The 12146-nt window shown below is 54.8% G+C and overlaps 1 protein-coding gene across 7 annotated transcripts in view; it reads right to left on the bottom strand.

Annotated features, from left to right (window-relative positions):
- Nucleotides 1–5158: 5158 nt before the first annotated feature.
- Nucleotides 5159–12146, bottom strand: part of MYT1 (myelin transcription factor 1) — a 117982-nt gene continuing 110994 nt past the window's right edge. For all 7 annotated transcript variants that reach the window (XM_017881328.1, XM_017881324.1, XM_017881325.1 and 4 more), the window contains 4 exons: nucleotides 10963–11054; nucleotides 10222–10325; nucleotides 7521–7664; nucleotides 5159–7096 (listed from right to left, as the gene is read on the bottom strand). In XM_017881328.1, the coding sequence (XP_017736817.1) occupies nucleotides 6956–7096; nucleotides 7521–7664; nucleotides 10222–10325; nucleotides 10963–11054 (481 nt within the window). In that variant the 3' untranslated portion in view covers nucleotides 5159–6955. The remainder of the gene's footprint in view (nucleotides 7097–7520; nucleotides 7665–10221; nucleotides 10326–10962; nucleotides 11055–12146) is intronic.

The raw sequence follows: 12146 nt of genomic DNA, 5'->3' as shown, positions 1-12146 counted from the left end.
GCGCCTCCTGCCCATCCCACTGGACTAGGGACCATAGCAGCCCCTTCTCCCCTGGCCCCTTGGATACCCACTGGATCCTACTGTTCTGCGAGGATCTGCTCTTCTCCTCCTGGATATGCTACAGACACCATCATGTGGTTCCCAAGGCACCAGCTCTGGAGTCAGGGGCCTGTAGGCAAACCTTTGTGGCTCTGAGCAGCCTTCTGGGCTTCCCTGGGTCTTGGTTCCTTCATCTGCAATGATGGAGACCGTCCTATTGCCTATATCACAGTTGGCTGAGAGGTGGAAGGAGTCCATATGTGTAGAAAGGGATAAGATTCAACAATGGTCAGTCTTTTTTCTCCTTATCCGCTCAGAGCTGAGCCAAGTAGGGCTTCCATGTGGGGTGGGAGTTAGAGCAGCCATCATGGAGCCCTTCTAGATTTGGTGCCTGATGGGTTCTGAGATTATCCACCCACCAGGGGTCCCAAGCGGTGGCCCAGGGGGTACGGGGTGGAAGCTGTAGCGCTTCTGGTTGGTCTTTCCTAGGCAGCAGGCTGGTTCTCACATGGCTCCTCACCATCTTTAGTCATAAACATTACCAGGTTTGACTTCTGCTATTTTGACAACTTCTACAGAGAGAGCTGTGACAGGATTAAAGACAAGGAAAACACTTTTGACAGTGAGTGAAATCAACAGGCAAAGGTGTGTCTAATTTGGCAAAAGGTGCCCCATGAGCAGAGTGGAATATGCCCCATGAAGAGGGTTCGCTGGGTGCTGGAGTGGTGGCTGCGGTTTGCTGCTCAACCTCCTGCTCCTTGGCTCCTGTCGGGGGGGGGGGTGGCAAGGCTTCACAGGCACCCCTTCCCCTCCAGCAAGGTTTCTCACCCTGGGAGTGGTGGCTGCTCAGGGATGGTTCTGCAGGGCTGAGACTGTGCCTCATCCTTCAACTTCATGGTGCTCCCAGTGATCCCCTCAAGACCTACACTGGCTCATGAGGCTGCCAGGGGTGTGGCCAGCTCTCAGGAGCTACAGTCAGCCCAAGTAGACAGCTCAGCGACACTGTGACACTAGCTACTGGGAGGGGCTCTCTAGGAGCTCAGGGGAGTCACTGTGTCCACATGGTGGGCAGGGCACAGACTGTGCTGTTATACATGTATCCCTGCATGGCTTTCCCCAGGATCCAAAATAACCATCCCTTCTTCCCCCACATCATACTCCTGCCCTTGTCAGAGCTGCTCTATGGTTGGCCCCATGCGGTGGCACAGCAGAAGCTGGGTGCTCCCCAGGGCATTCACATTCACGTGGCACATCAGGCAGCTGTGCTTAGGGGCTCTCGTGTGGCCATGTGACCTTCACTGCGTGAGTGAAGACCAGGGGCTGATGGGAGTTGGTGTCTTGCTGGGCCCAGAAAGGACCAGGTGGGAGTAGCGGGCAGGCGGTTGTTTTCACCCAAGCACGTGTCCTGATGCCTCTGGGGCACCCAAGTGCATACCCAGAAGGTACGTTCTCTGCACACAGCAGACATCAGCCTTGGGAATGAGGAGAAAGGGGCTGGGACAGCCCCGATGCAGCTGCAGGGTAGGGTGGAAATCAGGAAGGAGGAGAGACCAGGAGTACATAAGCAGATGGGAGGAAGATACAGTAGAGGGAGAGGAGGAGGGAGCCATAGCAGGTGCTGGAAGAGGAGAGGCCAGGCTTTAGAAAAGTCAGCACACACAGAGACCTGCATGCTGAAGACACTGAGAGGAAAGAAAGAGAGGCAGAGACAATGGGAGCAGCCAGGAGGGGTGGTGGGCTTGGGGTGCAGTGAGGGCCAGAGTGGCTCAGAGCATAGCTCTGCCAAAGGTCAGCTGCCTGGCATCAGCCCAGGCCACCCACGATCATGGATAAGGTGCCCTTGTGAAGACTTAAGACTCTATTAGAGAAGTCCACACTCCACCTCCATATTTTAAGACTGGCAAAGGGAACGGAACAGAGACTATAACCCCTGGGAGCATGGATGGCCTGTGTTGCAGGATTCACAGTCAGGTGATGGTTAGGAAACCCTCCACATCCATGTCTTTAGCAGCCTCTGAGAGGCCACCAGCTTCAGAGAGACAGAGTGGTTAATAGGAAAATCCCGCCTGAACTTGAGGCTTCAATTACTCACGGGGTGTTGTCGACCCAGCACTAAGCTGACTCCCCGTCTGTTCAGGCAGACAGTCGTGTGCTCACCAGCTGGAGGCATACCCATCCAGGCAAGGAAAGCAGGTGTATATGTGTGTTTACCTTTGTTCTCTCTTACACTGGGCTAAAATGACAGATTTTAAGGCATAAATTGGCAGGAGTGAGGAGGTGAAACTGCAACAAAGCAATTTAGAAGCCAGAAAATTCACAGGTGCAAACTAAATGGCCTAGAAGACCCAAAACACTGAATTCTGGCCAGAGTGTAGACAGTTCAGAACCAACACTGTCCACACCTCAGAACCCCCCAAGAACTGGTGGCACCAAATTCTGCTGGAGATGGGAGAAGACGACTGGGAGAAAGTGTTTCGGGGGCCAGTAGCCCCTTCCCCAGAACTCCACCCCGACTCTGAGAGCCAGGCAAACACTTCCCTCCCTCTGGATGAAACCTTGAGCTTTATTCTCTGGATATGGTAAACAGAAGGGTCTGCAGGCTGGTAGAGAAGGCCTAGCTGTGGAGTCCCATACCAAAAATAAATCCTAAGAGAGCACATGCCTGTGACTCTAGACACTTTTTCTCCCGGCTCCCAGTGGGCTGGTGGCCCAGCCAGTGCCTCTAAGCAAAAAGTGAGAGAATCTTCTTGGGGGTGACCAGCTCATGCCATTATCAAACTGTTGGGTTGTGCAGCTTTCTAACATCATGGTAACAGCCTGTGGCCCCTAGCAGCAACATCATAGTCCCCATCTCTCCAGCCAACTCTCATGTCCCCCAGAATGATTTTACCTCAGATTGCTGAGGGGACGCTGCAGACTCAGTCTTGCTCACACCCACCCCAGCATCTGCTGTGCTGATGTGAAGGGATACAGCTCCAGGCCACTGGTCTCCCTGTCACAAATGGGGCCTCACCAAAGGAGACCCCCAGGAGCCCTTCCTCATAGTTGAACAGGTTCTGCATAACCTACTAGTAGGCACTGGCACCTGCTCGGGCCCCCAGAGCCAGCAGTGGGAGCCCTGAAGGCAGATCAAATGTCCTCCACAGGTGCTACGGACCCTGTCTGAACTACAACAGAGGTTGGAAACTCAGTCCAGAATTTCTAAGAATTTGTCAGTGAAGATGGATCCTTTGTTTGCATATCAGATGAATGCTCCAGGACTACCACCAGGCCAGATTCCAGGGAGGTCAAAAGCATGTTGACAGTTTAGGATGAATGTGACTAGAAGCCCTAAGTCCAAGTCTTACTCTAGGAGCACTAGAGCTCCACCTGACACAAAAGTACAAAAATGAAAAGGGGAGAAGTCACTTTTTTTAAAAAAGCTGGTTTGCATTGGCTTTTGGCCTTGTATGCCAGCTTGAAAAAAAAAAAAAAAAAAGAATCCATTGCCTTACATAACTGGGCAGTTCAAGAGTAGAGTGCCTTCAGACATGGCTGGGTCCATGAGCTCTAAAAAGATCATCAGAGAGCTCTCTTCTCCTCCACGTCTCCCTCCATTGTCAGCTTTGCCCACCTCCAGAATGTCTGAACTCTCTCCTATTACTGTGGCCAGGAGAGAGAGCCCAGGGAAACCCCAGTTCCACACCCCCAAGCCTAACAACCTCAGCAGGAAAACTTTTTCTCCCTGACCCTAAGAAAAGACTCCTGGGAAAAACTTCAATTTGCAAATGACTGGTCATGTGGGAAGGGGCAAGATAGAGGGACTTAGACCTTCTAGAAACACACATGGAGGTGGTGAGGGAGGGTAGTTTCAAAAGGAGATATTGGCTAAACTGACACAAGGGGGGCCCCACGTGTGGTATCAAGGAGAGATCAGAGATGGATGACTCCCCTCCTGCCCACACGCTCCCAGGAGGGCACATCATAGAGCTCACCAGGAATGGCTCCCAGGAGGGTGCATGATAGAGCCCACCAGGAATGACTCCCAGGAGGGTGCATGATAGAGCTCACCAGGAATGGCTCCCAGGAGGGTGCATGATAGAGCCCACCAGGAATGACTCCCAGGAGGGTGCATGATAGAGCTCACCAGGAATGGCTCCCAGGAGGGTGCATGATAGAGCCCACCAGGAATGACTCCCAGGAGGGTGCATGATAGAGCTCACCAGGAATGGCTCCCAGGAGGGTGCATGATAGAGCCCACCAGGAATGACTCCCAGGAGGGTGCATGATAGAGCTCACCAGGAATGGCTCCCAGGAGGGTGCATGATAGAGCCCACCAGGAATGACTCCCAGGAGGGTGCATGATAGAGCTCACCAGGAATGGCTCCCAGGAGGGTGCATGATAGAGCCCACCAGGAATGACTCCCAGGAGGGTGCATGATAGAGCTCACCAGGAATGGCTCCCAGGAGGGTGCATGATAGAGCCCACCAGGAATGACTCCCAGGAGGGTGCATGATAGAGCTCACCAGGAATGGCTCCCAGGAGGGTGCATGATAGAGCCCACCAGGAATGACTCCCAGGAGGGTGCATGATAGAGCTCACCAGGAATGGCTCCCAGGAGGGTGCATGATAGAGCCCACCAGGAATGACTCCCAGGAGGGTGCATGATAGAGCTCACCAGGAATGGCTCCCAGGAGGGTGCATGATAGAGCCCACCAGGAATGACTCCCAGGAGGGTGCATGATAGAGCTCATCAGGAATGGCTCCCAGGAGGGTGCATGATAGAGCTCACCAGGAATGGCTCCCAGGAGGGTGCATGATAGAGCCCACCAGGAATGACTCCCAGGAGGGTGCATGATAGAGCTCATCAGGAATGGCTCCCAGGAGGGTGCATGATAGAGCTCATCAGGAATGGCTCCCAGGAGGGTGCATGATAGAGCTCACCAGGAACGACTCTCAGGAGGGTGCATGATAGAGTCCACCAGGAAAGGCTCCCAGGAGGGTGCATGATAGAGCTCACCAGGAAGGACTCCCAGGAGGGTGCATGATAGAGCTCACCAGGAATGACTCCCAGGAGGGTGCATGATAGAGCCCACCAGGAATGGAGACAGTGTCCTCCCCACAGACCACAGCACCGACTCACAGTCAGAGTGGACTTTTATTAGGAAATCACCCTGCAAACACACCATGGAGTGCTGTGGGTTCAACGCATTTCCTGAGGAAGGAGGGTCACAGTATTGGAGCTGTCGGAGGGATGGGCGGCACAGCCTGTGAGCCCAGCGGCGACTCGAGGCTGCCTGCGGCCGGCACCCCCTCACAGCAACAGGACTCCACCGCAAGGGCCGACACGCAAACGCAACACGAGAAACATGCCCAAGCACACACATCTGCGCTACACTTAAATAATAATAAATACAGAATTCCATTTGCTGTTATCCGTGCTTGAAACAAAAGGAACCCAAAATGGAAAAAGAAAACCAAAATGTCTTTCTCTCCACTGGACCAAGGGGAAAAAAATCCCCAAATTATCAAAATTCCTCAGTTACAAAATAGTTTTTAAAAAAATTCCATTATTAAAAGAATAAATAACAAAATATATAAAAAATAACTTGGTTGCATCAAAATTATAACTAGGAGTTATATCAAGATTTTTTGTGGCCTACATTATAGTCAAATAGTTATTTTTGCTTTGAATTCACTTTTCCCCTCTTAGGGTGCCCTGGTGTGGGGTCTAGTTGAAATAGTATAAAATTAATAAATAAAAATGTTAAATAAATAGCAAACGTTAACATAAAAGGTTGTGAATATAAATACATCTTGACAAAATTAAATAATTTACAGAATAATTAAACTAACTACTTTTTAATTTTTTCCAGGAAGTGCAATTTCTCTACTTTTAAATACTAACTTGGAATTGCAGTCACAATTGACTTGGATTCTATTTACACAGTAGGAACATTGTGTTTTTAACACATTAAATTAAAATGTACCCTTTTTTCGCATACTGGATGGATCTAAAAGAAGTGAAACCTTGGTGGTCTCCTATTAGGAATTTACCCTCTGACCTTGATGATGTCATTGCCACCTCCGTCGCCATGGATGCAGAGGTCAAGCTTGGCCACGCCCCGGATAATGTGGCAGTGATGGGTCAGGGGTCCGGGTGGATGCACAGAATCCAGAGCGGTCCCTGGACGTGGATCCCAGACCCAGGGTCTAAAGGCTGCAGCCCAAACAGGGAGCTGTGACCCAGGGCCACACACATCTCCACAGCCTCAGCGCGCCAGCTGCCCCGACACTAGGCTGATTTCCAGGAGTCTCCCAGGTTAAAATTCCTTGACCTGACAGGGGCTGCAATGCTTGTCAACTGTCTGGAGTGTCCTCTGGGAGGCCTATTCCTAACTTTCCCTCTGGGACCGAGCTTTGTTCCACCCTTAACACAAAACTGAATTAAATGAAAACAGAAAACGCACTTGCTTCCGCCGCCCTCACTGAGCACAGACACGCTGCCCCGGGCATGTCCTCCAGGCCAAGATGCCACTCACACCACCCGCCCACCACGCTCACGGCTACCCTCCCAGCCTCGACAGACAAAGGAATACTGTGGTTGCAAACTCCAAAACTTCCCTGAGAACCTTGTCCATGAGCTTCCACTGGAGACTTTGAGCTGCTCTTCAGATTTCTTTCAGAAAACAAAAATAAATCACTTTGTAATTCTTCAGTGCCCCTATGCACATGGATGGGGCCGCCACAGCCCCAAGCCTGGAGGGAGCATCGTGGGAGAGGCCGATTTCCAGCCATCCCTTTGGATAAACCCACCCGAGGCCACACCGGGCCGCGAACGGGAAGTCACTGTGAGTTGGGCATCCCCACGGTGTGGGGCAGGGCGGGGGAGGTAAACGGTGTGGTGGGCTGGGACACTCCTGGGTGCCACACGGCCTAGACCTGGATGCCCCTCACAGCCTGCTTGATGCTCTCCAGGAGGTCCTTGTTCTCCGGGTTCTGGTAGCACTCCTGGTTGGAGTACATGTCGGTGAGGGTGCTCACATAGGCATCGAAATTCTGTTCGCATATTGGCTCCTAGAGAACAGAACCAGGTTAGCAAGCCCCATCCATGCAGTGGGCCCCACACCAAAGAACCTGATGTGGGACCATCAGACCTGTGCCCCCGTGTGACCCGAGACAAGCCCATACCAACGAGGGGCAGCACTGGCTGCCCTGCCCTGGCTGCTTTGAGTGTTTCTCTCTGTAGCCATCCCAGCAGTAGCCTCTCTGCTGGTGGAATCATCATTTTGCTTCGGATTCATTAGCTACTCAGGAGGGCTAAAGTCACCATAGCCAACAGCCTGCCTGGGCCATTCGGGGTAGAGAGAATCTCCACCAGGACACAGGACCCCTAGGGCAGGACCCAGTGGCAGAGGGGGTGGGAGATGCCCTGCCCTCCTGCTTTCCGAAGAGACCCTGGGGGGCAGCTGTGGTGCTGGCAGGTCCGCGTGCTGCCTACCATGTGTGGAAGGCGGATATTGGCGAGACTTTGGATGAGGGCCTGGCTCAAGCCAGACAGCTCCAGAAACAGGGCTTCATTCTGCTCCTCAATGAGCTTGTTCTCCTCCTCGATGTTCTTCAGGTTCTTCTCCATGGAGGAGATCTGTGCCAGAGAGAGGTTTGAAGTGCTGCCTGCCCCTTGGCCCCCATCCTCCTGGGAGTCCTCTCTGGGCTGCTTCTCACAACCCTCTGGGAGAATGCAGAACCCTGGGGTGGGGGAAGGGACAGGGACCCTGCCTTCCTGTAAGTGTCCTGCCACAGGTGAGGGGCTGCCAGAGGAGAGTAAGGCAAGGGCCCTCTGGAGACATGGCCTGACTCCAGGGAAGCCAGGAAGGGGGCCCATGTGGCACGTCTCCCTGTACCATGCTTTCTAGATGGAACTGAAACCCCTGTGCAGCTGAGGTCCCCCTCCTGGTTTTCTGAGCCCCTCTGTCCTGAGGGGATGGGGTGGGAGCACAGACTTCACAGTGCCCTGTCTCAATTTCAGACTCCACCTGCTGTGGTCTTCGCTTCACCATGCTTCCTGCTTCTATCTGTAAGATGGGAATCACTGCCCCACCCTGTGGGGTGTCAGACTGCCTTTGGGTCTTCCCCTCACCAGAAAGACCAACAGAGAGCCTCCTCAGTGCCTCCAAGCACATCTTCCCCAGGTCAACTACAGGCAAGTCTTCTCACTTCCCCACCACGGTGGGGAACCTGCCCAGGGCTGTGTTGACCCTGAGGCTTTTGGTGTCCAGGAACAGCCGCCAGCCGGACTGCACATCTGCAGGGAGCCATGCGGGCAGAGGCTAAACTCACAGAAAGACAGTGTGGGTGACACACGAGGCAGGAGTGGTGAGCTCCTTCCTGGGAGGCTGTGGATGGGGTCAAGCACGCTTCTTCTGCCACCTGGCGACAAGCATGTGGCTTTGAAAGGGATGCATGGGGGACAGGGACCTGCCTTCCCTTTGCCTTTGCCCTGCTGCAGAGGACACCACTCACCAAATTCCCTCAGAGGGACAGGGGCTTCTGAGTCCTTCCGAGGGGATGCCAGTAAAAGGTAATCATCTGTCTTTAAAAAGATTGCTTTTGGCAAATAAAGAGAAATCAGAGGTGCTACCCCGAGGACACTGACACTGATGAAGCCTCTGAGGACTTTGAGAAGGGGAGGAGCAGGGAGCACAAAGTGGGACACCCACACAACAGTGCATCTCCACACTCGGAGACACCAGGAGGGGATGGGGATGGCTCTGCTAGGCGGGCCGTCACCCCTTCTCTGTCGTCACTGCCTATGAACCTGGGGGCACGCAGCATCGACATGTGCATGACAACGAAAATCCTTCCTGATCCCCATGGGGTGATGCTATTTTTATACAGGCTCTTGAGTAACAAGCGGTCAACGTGAGCCTGTTTGCCAGTAGAGACAAGAGCAGAGTAACGAGACACGTGGGGCTAGACTATGTCACTCATTTTCTGCTGCCTTGGTGGAGGCCGCCGCCTCCCCATCTGTCCCTGCCCAGAGGGGCTCTGCCCAAATTCCCTGTGGGACCTGGTCACTTCCTTGTCCCTTTGTCCCTCCAGCCGTTAGGGGCACAGTTATGTGTGCCCACTCCCCCATTGCGGCTGCCCACGGGTGAGGCATGCTCTTATTTTCAAAATAAGATCTTTAGTGGTTTTTTTTATTTTTCTGATTATAAATGCTCATTTTAGGGAAATCAGGAAATATGACACAAACATTTAAAGTAACTTGTAATCCTATTCCTCAGCAACAGCAGCTCTCATCGACCACACTTACTCTGGATCAGGTGCTTTTTTTTTTTTTGAGATGGAGTCTCGCTCTGTCATCCAGGCTGGAGTGCAGTGCCTGGATCTCAGCTCACTGCAAGCTCCACCTCCCGGGTTTACGCCATTCTCCTGCCTCAGCCTCCGGAGTAGCTGGGACTACAGGTGCCCACCACCTCGCCCGGCTAGTTTTTTGTATTTTTTAATAGAGACGGGGTTTCACCGCGTTAGCCAGGATGGTCTCGATCTCCTGACCTCGTGATCCGCCCGTCTCGGCCTCTCAAAGTGCTGGGATTACAGGCTTGAGCCACCGCGCCCGGCCAATCAGATGCTTATGCTAACTGTTTTCCTCATAGAAATGTGTTCATTGTACAATAACCTGGAGTAGAATCCTGTTCTTACCTCCATTTTACGGAGGAAGAGGCTGAAAGGTTTGTCAGGTCCCTCAGCTGGTATGTGGCTGTGCTGGGGAAGAAACCTGGCTCCAGAGGCCTGGCTCTAAGGCACCACCCTCATGGACTACTGGTACTCACAAGACCAGTAAGCCTAATGGGACCACTAGCCTTGACGGGACTAATTCTAATGAGAGTAAGAAAAACAGTGCTGCTATCTTAATGGGACTAGTATTATTAATAGTATTATTAACACTAATGAGACCACAGCCCTAGCGGGACAACCAGCTCCAGCGACCCGCCGGCACTCACAGTGTGACTTCACAGACACCACCACGTGAGTGGCCAGCACGTCCTAAGTGTGCCTGTGTGCCAGGCACTGCGCTGTCCGTCAGCTCAGCCCTTACGGCAACCTTGATGAGTGCCGACGGATGCCTCACCGTTCCCAGGATGAACGTTTGGGTTGGGAAGGCAAAGAGCCCAGGAGTGGGGGGCGGCACCACCTACCTGGGACTGCAGCTGTACCATGGCGGCCTCCATCTCCGAGTTGGACTCGTTCAGGTCTCGGATCTCCTGGTTCAGCTGCTTGATCTCCTCATCATTCTCCAACACTGACCCAGTGAGAAACCTGAGCTGTGGCTCTGGGCCTCAGGCAGGCCTGGGCCAAAGTGCTGTGGGGAAGCCTGCTTTCTAGATGGAACTGCAACCCCCCGTGCAGCAGAGGTCCCCCCTCCTGGTTGTCTGAGCTCATCTCTCTGGGGCTCATACCCCACATTGTGTGCTGGAGAAGTCTGTCTTGAAAATTGTGAGATGAGTGTTTATGGTTTGCCTCCTGAGCTGGGTGGCAGGTGGAAAGGCTTAAATCTCTTTGGGAGATATTAATTGCTCCATTAAAGATGGAAGTTTGTTCGGGCGATGCTGAATTTCCTCACCTAAGTGGGAATAAGCCTCACCTCTCCACAAAATCATAGCACATGGGCTCCACTGGACTCTGATCCCAGTGGTCACCAAAGCCGCAGGTTACAGCAGGCATGACCTCCTGAGGGCCAGGGGCCCCAGACACAGGTGTCAAGAGCTGCAGAGCCAAGGTCCAACAGGCTGTCAGCTCAGGTCAAGGGATCTGCCTCTGCCATGACTCATTCCAGGAGGGGATTCATCTCTCTGCCTTCTTCCCACCAAAAAGGTGCACAGCTCTCACTCGCCCAGGAACCCAGTCATGAGCAAGGAAATTCAGGAAGCCATCCTTACCATCGCTAGTCTTGAATTTTGGACTGAGGACCTCATCCCCTGAGAGTTTTCCCTTCTTTCCAGCAAATGTTGCTCTGGGACATCCTGACAAACTGGAAGCAGAGGCCACATATCATTCACCAGCCCAGGGTCACTCACCACGACCATCCCAGGGTCACCCACCACGGCCAGCCCAGGGTCACCCACCACGGCCAGCCCAGGGTCACATACCACGGCCAGCCCAGGGTCACCCACCACGGCCAGCCCAGGGTCACCCACCAGGGCCAGCCCAGGGTCACCCACCACGGCCAGCCCAGGGTCACCCACCACGGCCAGCCCAGGGTCACCCACCACGGCCAGCCCAGGGTCACCCACCACGGCCAGCCCAGGGTCACCCACCACGGCCAGCCCAGGGTCACCCACCACGGCCAGCCCAGGGTCACCCACCACGGCCAGCCCAGGGTCACCCACCACGGCCAGCCCAGGGTCACCCACCACGGCCAGCCCAGGGTCACCCACCACGGCCAGCCCAGGGTCACCCACCACGGCCAGCCCAGGGTCACCCACCACGGCCAGCCCAGGGTCACCCACCACGGCCAGCCCAGGGTCACCCACCACGGCCAGCCCAGGGTCACCCACCACGGCCAGCCCAGGGTCACCCACCACGGCCAGCCCAGGGTCACCCACCAGGGCCAGCCCAGGGTCACCCACCACGGCCAGCCCAGGGTCACATACCACGGCCAGCCCAGGGTCACCCACCACGGCCAGCCCAGGGTCACATACCACGGCCAGCCCAGGGTCACATACCACGGCCAGCCCAGGGTCACCCACCAGGGCCAGCCCTGGGTCACCCACCACGGCCAGCCCAGGGTCACATACCACGGCCAGCCCAGGGTCACCCACCAGGGCCAGCCCAGGGTCACCCACCACGGCCAGCCCAGGGTCACATACCACGGCCAGCCCAGGGTCACCCACCAGGGCCAGCCCAGGGTCACCCACCACGGCCAGCCCAGGGTCACATACCACGGCCAGCCCAGGGTCACCCACCAGGGCCAGCCCAGGGTCACCCACCACGGCCAGCCCAGGGTCACATACCACGGCCAGCCCAGGGTCACCCACCAGGGCCAGCCCAGGGTCACCCACCACGGCCAGCCCAGGGTCACATACCACGGCCAGCCCAGGGTCACCCACCAGGGCCAGCCCAG

Source organism: Rhinopithecus bieti, unplaced genomic scaffold (genome assembly GCF_001698545.2).
Source record: "Rhinopithecus bieti isolate Rb0 unplaced genomic scaffold, ASM169854v2 scaffold_12573, whole genome shotgun sequence".
NCBI lineage: Eukaryota > Metazoa > Chordata > Mammalia > Primates > Cercopithecidae > Rhinopithecus > Rhinopithecus bieti.
Note: the sequence above shows the minus strand (reverse complement) of the source record. Positions and strands in the feature narration are given on the sequence as shown.